The sequence below is a fragment of the Phalaenopsis equestris genome, unplaced genomic scaffold, assembly GCF_001263595.1.
Source record: "Phalaenopsis equestris unplaced genomic scaffold, ASM126359v1 Scaffold000232, whole genome shotgun sequence".
Lineage (NCBI taxonomy): Eukaryota > Viridiplantae > Streptophyta > Magnoliopsida > Asparagales > Orchidaceae > Phalaenopsis > Phalaenopsis equestris.
The window spans coordinates 234,370-247,254 of record NW_018164674.1 but is presented as its reverse complement, the minus strand read 5'-3'; the positions used below and the strand labels follow the sequence as shown (position 1 = coordinate 247,254).

At 34.7% G+C, this 12,885-nt stretch overlaps 1 protein-coding gene across 1 annotated transcript in view; it reads left to right on the top strand.

Annotated features, from left to right (window-relative positions):
• Positions 1 to 3,509: 3,509 nt before the first annotated feature.
• Positions 3,510 to 12,885, top strand: part of LOC110023831 (AUGMIN subunit 5-like) — a gene marked incomplete at its 3' end in the record, with an annotated part of 12,066 nt that continues 2,690 nt past the window's right edge. Inside the window, 3 exon segments of the mRNA XM_020723441.1 lie at positions 3,510 to 4,062; positions 4,704 to 5,246; positions 7,175 to 7,316. Coding sequence (XP_020579100.1) covers positions 3,566 to 4,062; positions 4,704 to 5,246; positions 7,175 to 7,316 — 1,182 coding nt within the window.

Here is a 12,885-nt window from a genome sequence, read left to right as displayed (position 1 = left end):
TAATGCAGGAATATGAACCATTTTGATCGGACGGTCCGGAGAGCTTCCCTTGATCAGATGACGTTTGATAGACATTTGAGTGCCTTAACGATGTCGGAATTGAGCAATCTTGGGCTCGTTGGATTCGTCTTTTCAAGACGCTCGATTTGACTGTAAACTCGCTAGATTCGACATCCTTTTGACCTTTCAAATGCCTCTGGAAATCCTCCAGTAGTAGTTCAATGACTTGATCCAGGCTTGATTTGACTTAGATTGGACTAACTTTTATATCATTAGGTCCGTTTCATCGAGCCGATCAGTTTGATTATAATTTTGCTGAAATCGGAGTTCCGGATGACTCGTAATCGAAGTTTGAATGTTTTTTGCTCAAAATATTGTCTCGAGATTCGTGCTGATGATGAAAATTTGTTGATATCGTATCAATATATATTTATATTTATATTTATTTGATGAAAGTAGGTCTATTAATTTGTTATTTAAATATAATTTTATTGAGTTCTTCATGCATAACAAATTTTTAGTGCAAAATTTATATTGATGTATTAATCCAACACGAAGGATTAAATTTATTATAGTGATATTTTAATATGGGATATAATATTTAAAATAAAAATTAATGTAGTTTGTAGCCATATAATAAAGGGGGAATTGCACAGCTCACAAAACTCTGTAATTTGTATATTTAGCACCCAAACTTCGCTATTTATAAAACATAACACTTATTTAACTTCCCTTATTTTATTCCATTAATGAATAAAATACAGGTTGAGAGATTGGATAAGAGAGAGAAGCAACAAATGTTAGAGAGAGAAAGAAAGATGAATTAGTGGATAACTTTTTAAAGGTTGAGAGATTGGATAAATGGATAAGAATTTTGTATTCAAATTCACATTATACCGTGCGGAACGAGGCGGAGTTCAGATGATATTTGTAGCTTAATGACGATAAAAATATAAATGGTTCGAAGATTGTGCACGTGAAACCTGCATCGTAGGATTTGGAGGAGCTCAACAATGGCATCAAAGTTGTTTTGGGTGAGATAGAAGTCATCTACTTCCACGAGAAAGATTGGTGCTATGATTATTAAAGTATTATAGAAAGATATTGGATTATTGGATGAACATTATGAGTGATGAAGACAAAGCATTGATGTGGAACTTAAGATTCGTTCGGGGTAGCTCATCCGCTGCGGCGTTTTGAAAACGTCGCATCAGCGATAAAAACTGCGTTTGAGCGACTTATCTGAAAATGCAGTTGGTTTTTTCATTAAACTAACGATGTTTATGTGATGTGAACTTTTTTTAGTGTAGATGTAAAAAGTAAATTTCACACTAAAAAAAAATTATAGAGGATAGATATATAAATATATAAAAATTCTAGTATTTAATTTAATATTGTTCGTTAGCGAATGGAACTCATTTTATTAGGGAATGTATTAAATGGGAGCAAGATATATATATATGAATGTGAGTACTATGGGAGAATCTTAGGGAATGTATTGAGTTCTTATTTGCAGAGATTCCTTTCAGAAAAATACTCTTCGATCTTATTTTGACTCTCCTTTGTATACTCAATGAAGAATTAAGTAATAATTTATGACACTCTTTTTCAGTGTCATGATAAAAAAAATTGTACTGTAAGTGTCGGGCAGCATTGGTTCAACGTGTACCTTTGATGTCTGTATGAAAATTCATAGTTATAAATATCGAGTGATGCATTTAAGGATGGGTCGATGGACGTCTTTACAATTTATGATGACATTCTTTGATAGTCTCCCTCTTAAAAGCGGGCTAGACCGTCTTTTCGGGAGAGATTGATGTAACTATTTCGGCAGACGAGCTTTACTCAATTGCGTCGGTAGATGAACTTGATTCAACTACTCTAGCATGTTGGCTTGATTAAGCCATTTAGACATGTCAGATCGATCCAACCACTTCGGCAAATAGGCTCAATTCAGACACTTCAAACTGTGGGTTCAATTAAGGAAAATAATATAAAATTTTATGCATGGCCATCTTTGTGTATTCATGGATGGATGTATGTAAATACCCCCAAATCAATATATTGTTAATTAATTAATTTTTGTGTCATATCATAATTTATTTTATATTAAATGCATTTACATACATAAGATATAACTCTCTCTCTCTCTCTCTCTCTATATATATATATATATATATATTTATTTATTTATTTATTTATTTGATGAAAGTAGGTCTATTAATTTGTTATTTAAATATAATTTTATTGAGTTCTTCATGCATAACAAAATTTTAGTGCAAAATTTATATTGATGTATTAATCCAACACGAAGGATTAAATTTATTATAGTGATATTTTAATATGGGATATAATATTTAAAATAAAAATTAATGTAGTTTGTAGCCATATAATAAAGGGGGAATTGCACAGCTCACAAAACTCTGTAATTTGTATATTTAGCACCCAAACTTCGCTATTTATAAAACATAACACTTATTTAACTTCCCTTATTTTATTCCATTAATGAATAAAATACAGGTTGAGAGATTGGATAAGAGAGAGAAGCAAGAAATGTTAGAGAGAGAAAGAAAGATGAATTAGTGGATAACTTTTTAAAGGTTGAGAGATTGGATAAATGGATAAGAATTTTGTATTCAAATTCACATTATACCGTGCGGAACGAGGCGGAGTTCAGATGATATTTGTAGCTTAATGACGATAAAAATATAAATGGTTCGAAGATTGTGCACGTGAAACCTGCATCGTAGGATTTGGAGGAGCTCAACAATGGCATCAAAGTTGTTTTCGGTGAGATGGAAGTCATCTACATCCACGAGGATTTAAAGATTGGTGCTCTGATTATTAAAGTATTATAGAAAGAGATTGGGTTATTGGATGAACATTATGAGTGATGAAGACAAAGCATTGATGTGGAACTTAAGATTCGTTTGGGGCAGCTTATCCGCTGCGGCGTTTTGAAAACGCCGCATCACCGATAAAAAACTGCGTTTGAGCAACTTATCTGAAAATGCAGTTGGTTTTTTCATTAAACGCAGAAAGTAAGTCAAACCATACGTGTTGTGTTTCTAGATAAGTGGTTTATTTGGATAAACACAAACTGTCCCAAATACACCCTTATTTAAAGCTATACATCTATCAATCATATAAGTGTCACACTATATTATCTTATAGTCTCTAAACACATTGCACCATACAAAATCATCACAATTAATTATTATAAAATATGCAATTAACATTATAATTAGAGGCAATTAAAAGGAATAGAGAACTATTTAAATAGTCAATGTTAGAGTCCAATGACCATGCATAACCCTCACGGCCGGCTGGCAACACTTTCTTTCAGTTAAAAGGGGGTCCATCAGATCAACGATTCACATTTGATATAAGAATCAACCTCTTTCAAATCAAACGGTTCATAATCGTCAGTTACTTTTAACTATAATGTCCGGCGGCACAACATAAACATCCATTCCACTGTTCAGGCCCGCTCGCCCTCCCAGGCTCCCACCATCATTTACAAAAACACTCCACCTTCTTTCTCTCTGTCCCACACTACCTTTGCATGCTTACCGGCGGCGAGTCGTCGGTGCCGGCGATGCAGGTGCCGGGCGGCGGCGGTACTCCGAGGCCGGAGGAGATTCTCGATTGGCTCCAGAAGGAGATGGGATACTCTGGCCAGCTTCCCTCCGCCGATCAGATCCGTAAGATCTGCCGGGGGAATATGGTTCCGGTCTGGAATTTTCTCCTACAGAGAGTGCGGTCGGAGAGAACTACCGGAACAGTTCGCCGGAATATTCTGGTCCACGGATTGGCGGCGCCGGCGGATGGTGGTAGGACGAGGAGGAGGGAGCGGGAGATGGGAAGGATGGGGTTTGAGGAGGGATTGTCGATCGAGGCAAGGGAGATGGCGTTGCGGGAGAGGGATCAGGCGGAGGAGGAGGCGGAGAGGTTGAGAAGCGTGGTGAGGAGGCAGCGGAGGGAGTTGAGGGCGCGAATGATGGATATTGCGAGGGAGGAGTCGGAGCGGAAGAGAATGATTGATGAGAGGTCCAGTGCTAGGTGAGCACGTTTCTTGTCTTGTTGATAAACTGAAGTAGATGCATTCTTTTGGTTTTCTATTACTATTTCCTCTTTTTTGGTTATACGGAGGATATCTGAAATTGTTCGCGGTAATCGTTCTTTAAATCTTCAAGTTCATCAATATTTTCCTATCCGGGCTGCTAGTAGATGAGAACTGCTTCGTTACATGAAAATAACGTGTTCCTACTTTAATATTAGGATTACAAATAGGGAAATTGTACTGTTTTTTTTTCCTGAATTATGTAAAGCTATAAATGAATTGGTGTTTGCTGAATCTACGAATTCAATATAGCTCCACTAATAATTTCCATTGGAATACTGTGTTAAGTTCTGGAGCCTACTTTTTGGCTGACCTAGTCACGGACTGACCTGAGTTTTTCTCTCCAGAGTGGTTCTGTTAGAAGAAGGATTAGGGCTTTAATTATCTATAATCAAATCATTGAGAATCATGCTGCTACAACAAGGCATAAGCATCAGTGGAGTGAACCTGTACAAAATTATTGGTTGTTGATATTCCTTATGTTCTTTTTTTCTCTCTATATTTGCATGCACCCTGTTCTGTTTTTAATATAACCATAGCTTTATTGATTGCTTTTTTCTTGTCTTTCAAAAAAAATAAGACACAAACAGGTGATGTTAGACGCTTACGATCGACAGTGCGATGAGGCTGCCAAGATCTTCTCAGAGTACCAAAAACGGCTTCATCAGTATGTTATTCAAGCAAGAGATTTTAAGAGGTTGAATACAGGCAGCACTGCTGGTTCTGTTGATGATATCCATTTACACAGTGAAAAAGAAGCTGTTTATTCAACTGTAAAGGGCAGCAAATCATCAGATGATATAATTCTTATCGAAACATCACAAGAAAGAAACATTAGACTGGCGTGCGAGTCTCTTTCCAATCTTCTAATTGAGAAAATCCATAGTACTTTTCCTGCTTATGAAGGCACTGGAATTAATCCTAGTTCTCAGGTTGATGCTGCAAAGTTCATCATGGAACTAGAAGGTCAAGTGCCCGATGATGTTAAGGCTATAATTGTTGATTCATTGGGAAATCCTTCACAGTTGCTTCAGTCGATCACCACGTACACACTACGGGTTAATTCATTGATTCGCAGAGAGACTGAAAAGATTGATATCCGTGCTGATTCTGAACTTTTGAGGTACGTAAGACAAAATTTTGTAATTTTATTGTTGTTTTTCCATCATTAACTTTGTGCCAGCTCGATGATTGGTAGATATTGTTGGTGATAATTTTAATATCACTTTTAAAGTTGTTTTGTTCTACATTGATAAAATCATATGGCATTAACCATCTATTTTTTATTATTTTATATCACATGCAAGGACCTTTGTGCAAAATGATAATTTGGGACGTGGAACCTTAACCAAAGATTAATGCTTTGTTTGTTGAGGTAGATTGTGAGCATTGGCCTTCCCACCATCCTGTGCACAAAATAAGCAGCAGTTTGTGCTACACTAGTGAGCGAAAGTTGGGATTCTTAGTGCTCTCCATATGCAGAGTATGGTTATGAGCAACACACTTTTTAGAACAGCTTGTTAATCCCTTCTAAAGTGGCAGTGATCTTGTTTTAAATTCATGCAGAACTAAATAACTGCTATTGAACATCACATGTCTAATACTTTTGCCATCATCAAGCTTGTTCTGTGATTGTGCTATGCATGAAACTAACATGTTTTTCTTTTGATCAAGGATCGATTAACATTAGTTAGACTGAGCTAATAAGCTGATGGAGCTATCTCAGTAATTAAGAGTTTTACCAGGCTTGTTTTAAAGGAATAGTTATATATTTTCAGAGGCTTTTTTTAATGAGAAAATGATATAAAGTACAGGATCAAAATGGTAAAGATGCTGGCATGGGTGAGTGTAGGAAGCACTACGGAGGTAGGGGAATCTAGCCAATGCGAAAGATATTTTTTTAAATGGTAAATTATTGAGGTAGGACTGACAGCGAGTATACCTGTTATCATAAATGAGTGGTAAAAGGATGCAGGGACTGAACTTCCAAGGCTCTGTTGTAATTATGTTCTTTTATGGCTTTGAAAACGGCTTTTGTGTTTATGCTACATGAGAAGAATATGGTTGAAATGGAACTTTTTGAAGCATCTACTATATGTGAGAATGAATTATCAAATTGGCCCAAAAGCTATTAAGCTCGTTCATTTAGTCTTAGATTTTTTCAGGCATTTAATTTAGCGCCCCATCTCAATGAATTTAAACCAATTTAGTCCTACAGTTAACTTTGTGGTTTTTTTGGACTCAAATTGATAGACAGAAGCTTTCAATTTTTGAATTTTTAATTTTTAGGGTCTACCTCACTTCTCAATACAAGCTCAACTCAGTGGATTGACCCTGAGAAGTTAAAAAATTGTCTTATTAATAGCTTTCATTCACCATTTTTTGTACAGAGAAGTGAAAAAGAAGATGGAGGAGGTTCCGATTTTGTGAGTTGAGGGACTAAATTGAATGGAGGTTCCGATTTTGTGAGTTGAGGGACTAAATTGAATATTTGAAAAGTTTAGGACTATTATGGAAAACCTAAGAAGTATAGGAACTATTCTGATCTTTTATTCAATGACTGATGCTTATCATTTCTCACACATGTGCTTAAGTCCATGATTTCACAAGAAGAAGTTGCATATATGTGGAGTTGTTTGTAGTTTGAAATTGTTATTTTGTTGATTTATTGTTAGTAGAAGCAACAATTGTGATGTTAGCCTCTTTAGCACTGAAAAATAAAAAGAGAAAAAAAAATTCAAGCAGGAAAAAAAAAGACAAACTGTACTATTTTGTATTGTAGCATGAGTTAGCATGTTGGTAATTAGGTAAGTTTTCTCCCATCTATTTGTTTGGGTAGGCTACTCTTTTCATGACTAATTGTGCTCATCTTTGTAGTCTGCTTTATAATCTCCATTCGTATGTGCCTTTGAGTTAAATCTAATATGTAATATTAGTCGATAATTGCATTGTTTTTAATCAATCTGGTTAATTGTATTTTTAATTTCCAATAGAAGTTAATTGATTTGCTTAACTGCTAGGGTAACAAGACTTTTTGCCTTGCCCATCTAGGTATAAATATGAGAATGATCGAGTCATAGATGCGGCAGCTTCAGACGCAAGCTCACCCTTACCATATCAAGTTTTTGGTAGTCCAAAGAGTGGAAAAGATGTATCAATAAAGGGAACCTACAATCAGCTTCTTGAACGACAAGTATGCCTACTTAGTATTTTTTATACCTACCCACCCCCCTTCACCTCCCCCCTCTCTAAGAGCACTTTTTTTTATCATTTATGTCATTCGACATTGAATATGATGTTGTATTATTGATTTTATTCTTTTGGAACCTTTGCAAGGATTAGGATATATGTTTTCTTTTTTTCCTACAATATGCTCATGCAATTGTTTAAATATTTCTTTGAATTATTTTGCACGAAGTTGCCAAGAGAAAAAAAAAAAACATGATGATTTTTTATGTCTTGCCTCACAATGAGCTATTTAATCATGGATCTTCATTTGACAAGAGCATTTTTTTTATTATTTATGTGATTCAACATCTAATATGATGTTGTATTATTGCTTTTATTCTTCTGGAACCTTTGCAAGGATTAGGATATATGTTTTATTTTTTCCTACAATATGCTCATGCAATATTTAAATATTTCTATGAATTATATTGGTAGTTGTTGTCAAGAGAAAAAAACATGTTGATTTTTTATGTCTTGCCTCAAAATGGGCTATTGAATCATGGATCTTCATCTGACATTGATTGCCAATTAAATCATTGGTTGTGTGGATTCTTCTATCTCATAACTATGCTTATTTGTACATTTGGCTATAAAGTTTCGGTTTTGAATTCTCTATTATTCCAAGATTTTTTTGGTTGGTGCATAGATTTGTCCTATTTTTGGTTGTGCCTTTTGCACATCCATTATATATAGAATGACTATTTGTACATTTGGCTATAAAGTTTCGGTTTTAAATTCTCTATTATTCCAAGATTTTTTTTGTTGGTTGCATAGATTTGTTCTATTTTTGGTGGTGCCTTTTGCACATCCATTATATATAGAATGACTAAGAATTGTCAATATAATGGAATAATATTTATCATGTATCTTGCAATCCTTAGCGAATGAGTGAGCCATGGATATGCGTTTGACTATGTTGATGATTTTCATGGGTGGTGTGGTATAAAGTTTTTGTTACACTTTATTAGCATGAGGTTTTGGGTAGATGGTTGCACATAGTTATCTTACGTCTTGTATTTATTTCATCGCACGATCATTCATTTTGTTGATTTATGATTTATTGCATTTTAATTTTATAATAACTTACTTTTTCTGCGTGGAAAAGTAATAGGAGCTGATACTATTTCAATAGAAGTATGAAAATGTTTAGAAAATCTGAGATTTTATTGACTTACTAAATATTTTAATATTATTTTAAAACTAAAAGGATGTTCGATGAGTCGAGAAAGAGTATATTAATTTTTATTTTTAAGAACAAAGGGGATGCACATGAGTGTAAAGTATAGAAATTAATTTGTCATACGTTAAATTTTTGGGAGAGAATAATTAAACATACGTTACAACTAGATACAGAAATTTCTCAAAATCGATTTGGATTCACGCCGGGCAAATCTACTATGGAAGCAATTCCTTTTAAGAGAGGTTTGATGGAGTAGTATAGAGAGAGCAATGAGGATTTACATATGATTTTTGTTGATTTAGAAAAAAAAAACTTATAATAACGTTCCAATAGAAGTACTTATGAGAGTTTTAGAGAAAAAAAGTTTTCATATTACTTACAATCAAGTCATTAAAGATATTTATACTGTAGTTGTTACTTGCGTTCGAACACAAGGAGGATTGACCAAATATTTTTCGTATTTTAGTCAAATTACAATTTACATCAAGGATCTACATTATGCCCATATTTCCTCGCTTTATTTATGAATGTTCTTACTGGACATTTACAGGAGGATGTATCTTGGTGTATGCTTTTCACTGATGATATCCTTCTTGATTGATATCCTTCTTTTGGAAAAGACTAACGAAAGAGTTTAGGAAAAACTTGATTTATGAAGGTTAACTACGAGAGAGTTTAGGAAAAACTTGATTTATGAAGGTTAACTTTAGAATCCAAAGGCTTTCGTTTGAGTAGATCTAAAACTGAATACATGAAATATAATTTTAGTAGTAATAGATCTTGTGGCGGGGTTATAGCAATTGGTAATCAAGTCATTAGAAAGAACGAACATTTTGGATATCTCAAATCTATTGTTCAAAGTGATGGTGATATCAATGAGGATTTTATTAGTAGAATTCAAGTTGGTTGGTTGAAATAGAGATATGCATCAGGCTTATTGTGTGATAGAAAAGTATCGCTTAAAGGAAAAATTTATAAGACGATGGTGAGAACTGCAATGCTTTATGGTGTAAAATGTTGGCCTGTAAAACAAAAGCATAATATTAAGTGTTGCTAAGATGATAATGCTTAGGTGGATGAGTGACTTTACACTTAGAGACAATACAAAATAAATTTTATCTCTTAAAGGGTAGGAGTAGCTCTAATGACAAACAAAATTAGAGAAAATCGCCTTAGATAGCTTAGTCGCATTAAACATCGATCATTTGATGACCATATTATGAGTGTAAATATTTAAAATTTGACTTATGTTAAGAAAAGTAGATGTTGATCTAAAAAGATTCGGGCTTGTTGTATGAAAAATGTTCTTAATTTATTAGAATTAAATGAAAATATAACATTCAATAGTATATAATGGAGAAACATGATTCATGCAACCAACCCCATATAGTGGGACAAAGGCTTGTTGTTGTTGCTGCTGAGATGAGAATGCTTAGGGGGATGAGTGGGTTGTTTTGCACCTAGAGACAAAATGTGAAACAAATATGTCCGTGAAAGGGTTGGAGTAGCTCTTGTGACAAGCCAGATTTGAGTGAGTCGCCTTAGATTATTTGGTCACATGAAACATCGACCATTTGATGACCCTATTAAGAGAGTAAATGTTTTAAATTTAACTTATGTTAAGAAAGATAGTGGTAAACCTAAAACGACTCGGGCATGTTGTATAAAAATGATATTAGATTATTAAAATTAAATGAAAATATGACACTCAATAGGATACAATGGAGAAAAAACAGTCATGTAGGTGACTGCACTAAGTGGGACAAAGGTTTGTTGTTTTTGTAATAATTTTGTTTCCCTATAGTGTCTGATTATTTTGATATACAGTATATTGGGATTTGACTCTATACATAAATTTTCTTCTAAAATTGAGGGGCTAGACTGATACCGGAGTTAACCCAAACTCCAATAGGGAAAAAAATATTATTACTCAAAAGTAAATAGAGGTTAAAATAAAAAACGCTTGAAACTAACAAACAAAGACGCAACACGAATATATCAAATGATACTGTCTTGAAACTAACAAACAACAAAGACGCAACACGAATATATCAAATGATACTGGAGTTAACGCAAACCTTAATAGGGAAAACAAGTATTATTACTCAAAAGAAAATAACGGTTACAATCAGAGACGCTTGAAACTAGGAAACAACAAAGACACAACAAGACCCAATTAGGGCTGAGGGCAAAGACGACGGTACTGTGGTTTAAGGGGAATTAGTAACTCAAGTAGGTCAGAGGTGGTTGGAAGGGTGGTAACAAGTGGTAGGTGGTTGGAAGGGGACGATGGTAGGTGGGAGGTGGGCCAGGTGGCGGTAGGTTGTAGGGACTAGAATGTTATAACCAGTAACAAAATAAAAAATATAAATAAATAAAATAAAATAAGATTTTAAACGGTGGCAAGGGTTCAATAAATCATCCCGACAGTCTTGTTCATCTTTAAGCATTTAAGAATAGTTTCCTTTGTTCTTAACAAATAAAGAGAGAGAGAGAGAGCAGAGTAGAAGGAAGAGGAGATGAAGAAATCAAAGGGAAGAAGGAAGAAGAAGAAGTTGTTGGAGTAGACATTGAGGGTTTCTTTGCGTGCAATGGAATACATCAAAGCCACAGGAGGAAGCACCTTATGCATTTGTGCGGGTCAATCCGAACCCAAGTTGATCGAAGTTAAGAGGGAAGATGGAAGTTTTGGCTCCATGCACTGGCAACGTGTGAAGGAGGAGGAGCGAGCCAACAATTTGCATTAAGGAGCATAATCAAACAACACTGAAGGTAGAGAACGAAGGAGGAGCTTTGACGCCGTGATTCCATAAAGGAAGAGGAAGAGAGGCGTTGCACTCGCGTAGTGGAAGAGAGGCGCTGCGCTCACATAGAGGAGGAGAAGCAATGATTTTGTGGCTTCGAGCATAAGAAGAAAAAAAGAGAGGCGGAGCCAATGAGAAGAAGCTCGTGCGAGTTTTCCAGTGGGTTCCAAGCGCAGAGGAGAAGTGTCTTAGGCGTGATCAGAGGTAAGGATGATTTTATAATTGAAGTTAAAGAATTATTATGTTATAATAATTGGGTAATAATGTTATCATTGGAAATAGAAGAGTATTGTGGCAGCACAGGAGAAGCCGAACCGAGCATTTATAAGGTAAGCTATAGTTTTATCATATAAATTAACATATTTAATTTAGATATATATATTTATTAAATGTTAAATAATCAAATTTAATTATGTCAGGATTCAAGATAGAGAATATCCATATTTGGATTGAGGAAAGATCGACTGCAATAAATAAAGGTTAGGGTATGATTTATTTAACTTTTAATTATTTGTTAATTTTATGAATTAATGTTACATATAATGAATTTAATGTGAATAAATAATAATAATAATAATAATAATAATAATAAATTGTTACATAATATTAATGTATGTATATTGATATATTCTTAAAACCTATTTGAAAAGATATAAATTACATAAAATAACTATGAAGTCAAATTAGGAGGATCGACCTTTTTTTTTTGGCCAAAATTTCATTAAGTTTAAATTCTTGAAATAAATAATTAAATTTATATTATGAGATGAAGACAACATTTGACATAATAGTAATAATAAAGTAATTATTAATAAATGATACATCAAAGGTAAAATAAAGACTAATTTATTTTAATAATAAGATTAACATATAATAACTTACTAATAATTCATTATGCATTTTGACTATAGGTTTTCACTGGAGAAAAGTGAAGAGAATGATTTTTAAGAGAATCATTCGTTATTGGGGTAAGTACTTATATTTTTAAATTATAGGAATATTTGATTTCTCCTAAATCTAATTTGCACTATGACTTGCTTAAATAGATTTTACTGGCTCTTTAAGTTTAATTAATCATATTGAGTTTATGTCATTGATATTTGCATGTCATCTAAATACAACAAGCAGTAGGTGGTTGGAAGGGGATGGTTGTAAGTGGGAGGTGGCTGGAAAAGAAGCTGGCAGCATGTTGTAGTGACTGAAGTGGGCCGACAATAGGTTGTAGGGGTTGGAAGGGGGTTACAGCAGGTTGGATGTGGCTAGCAGGTGCGGCAACAACTTAGAGGTGGTTGAAAACCGTGTGACAACAGATAGGGAAGTGGTTAGAGGGGCCAGTAGCAAGCTGCAGCGAAGTGGAGAGCTGGGACAGCAAGGGGCAGCGAAGTGGAGGGGCTGGGACTTCAAGGGGAAACCGTGTGACAACAGATAGGGAAGTGGTTGGAGGGGCCAGTAGCAAGCGGCAACGAAGTGGAGAGCTGGGACAGCGAGGGGCAGCGAAGTGGAGGGGCTGGGACTTCAAGGGGCAGAGAAGGCCGATGGGGGGTTATTGC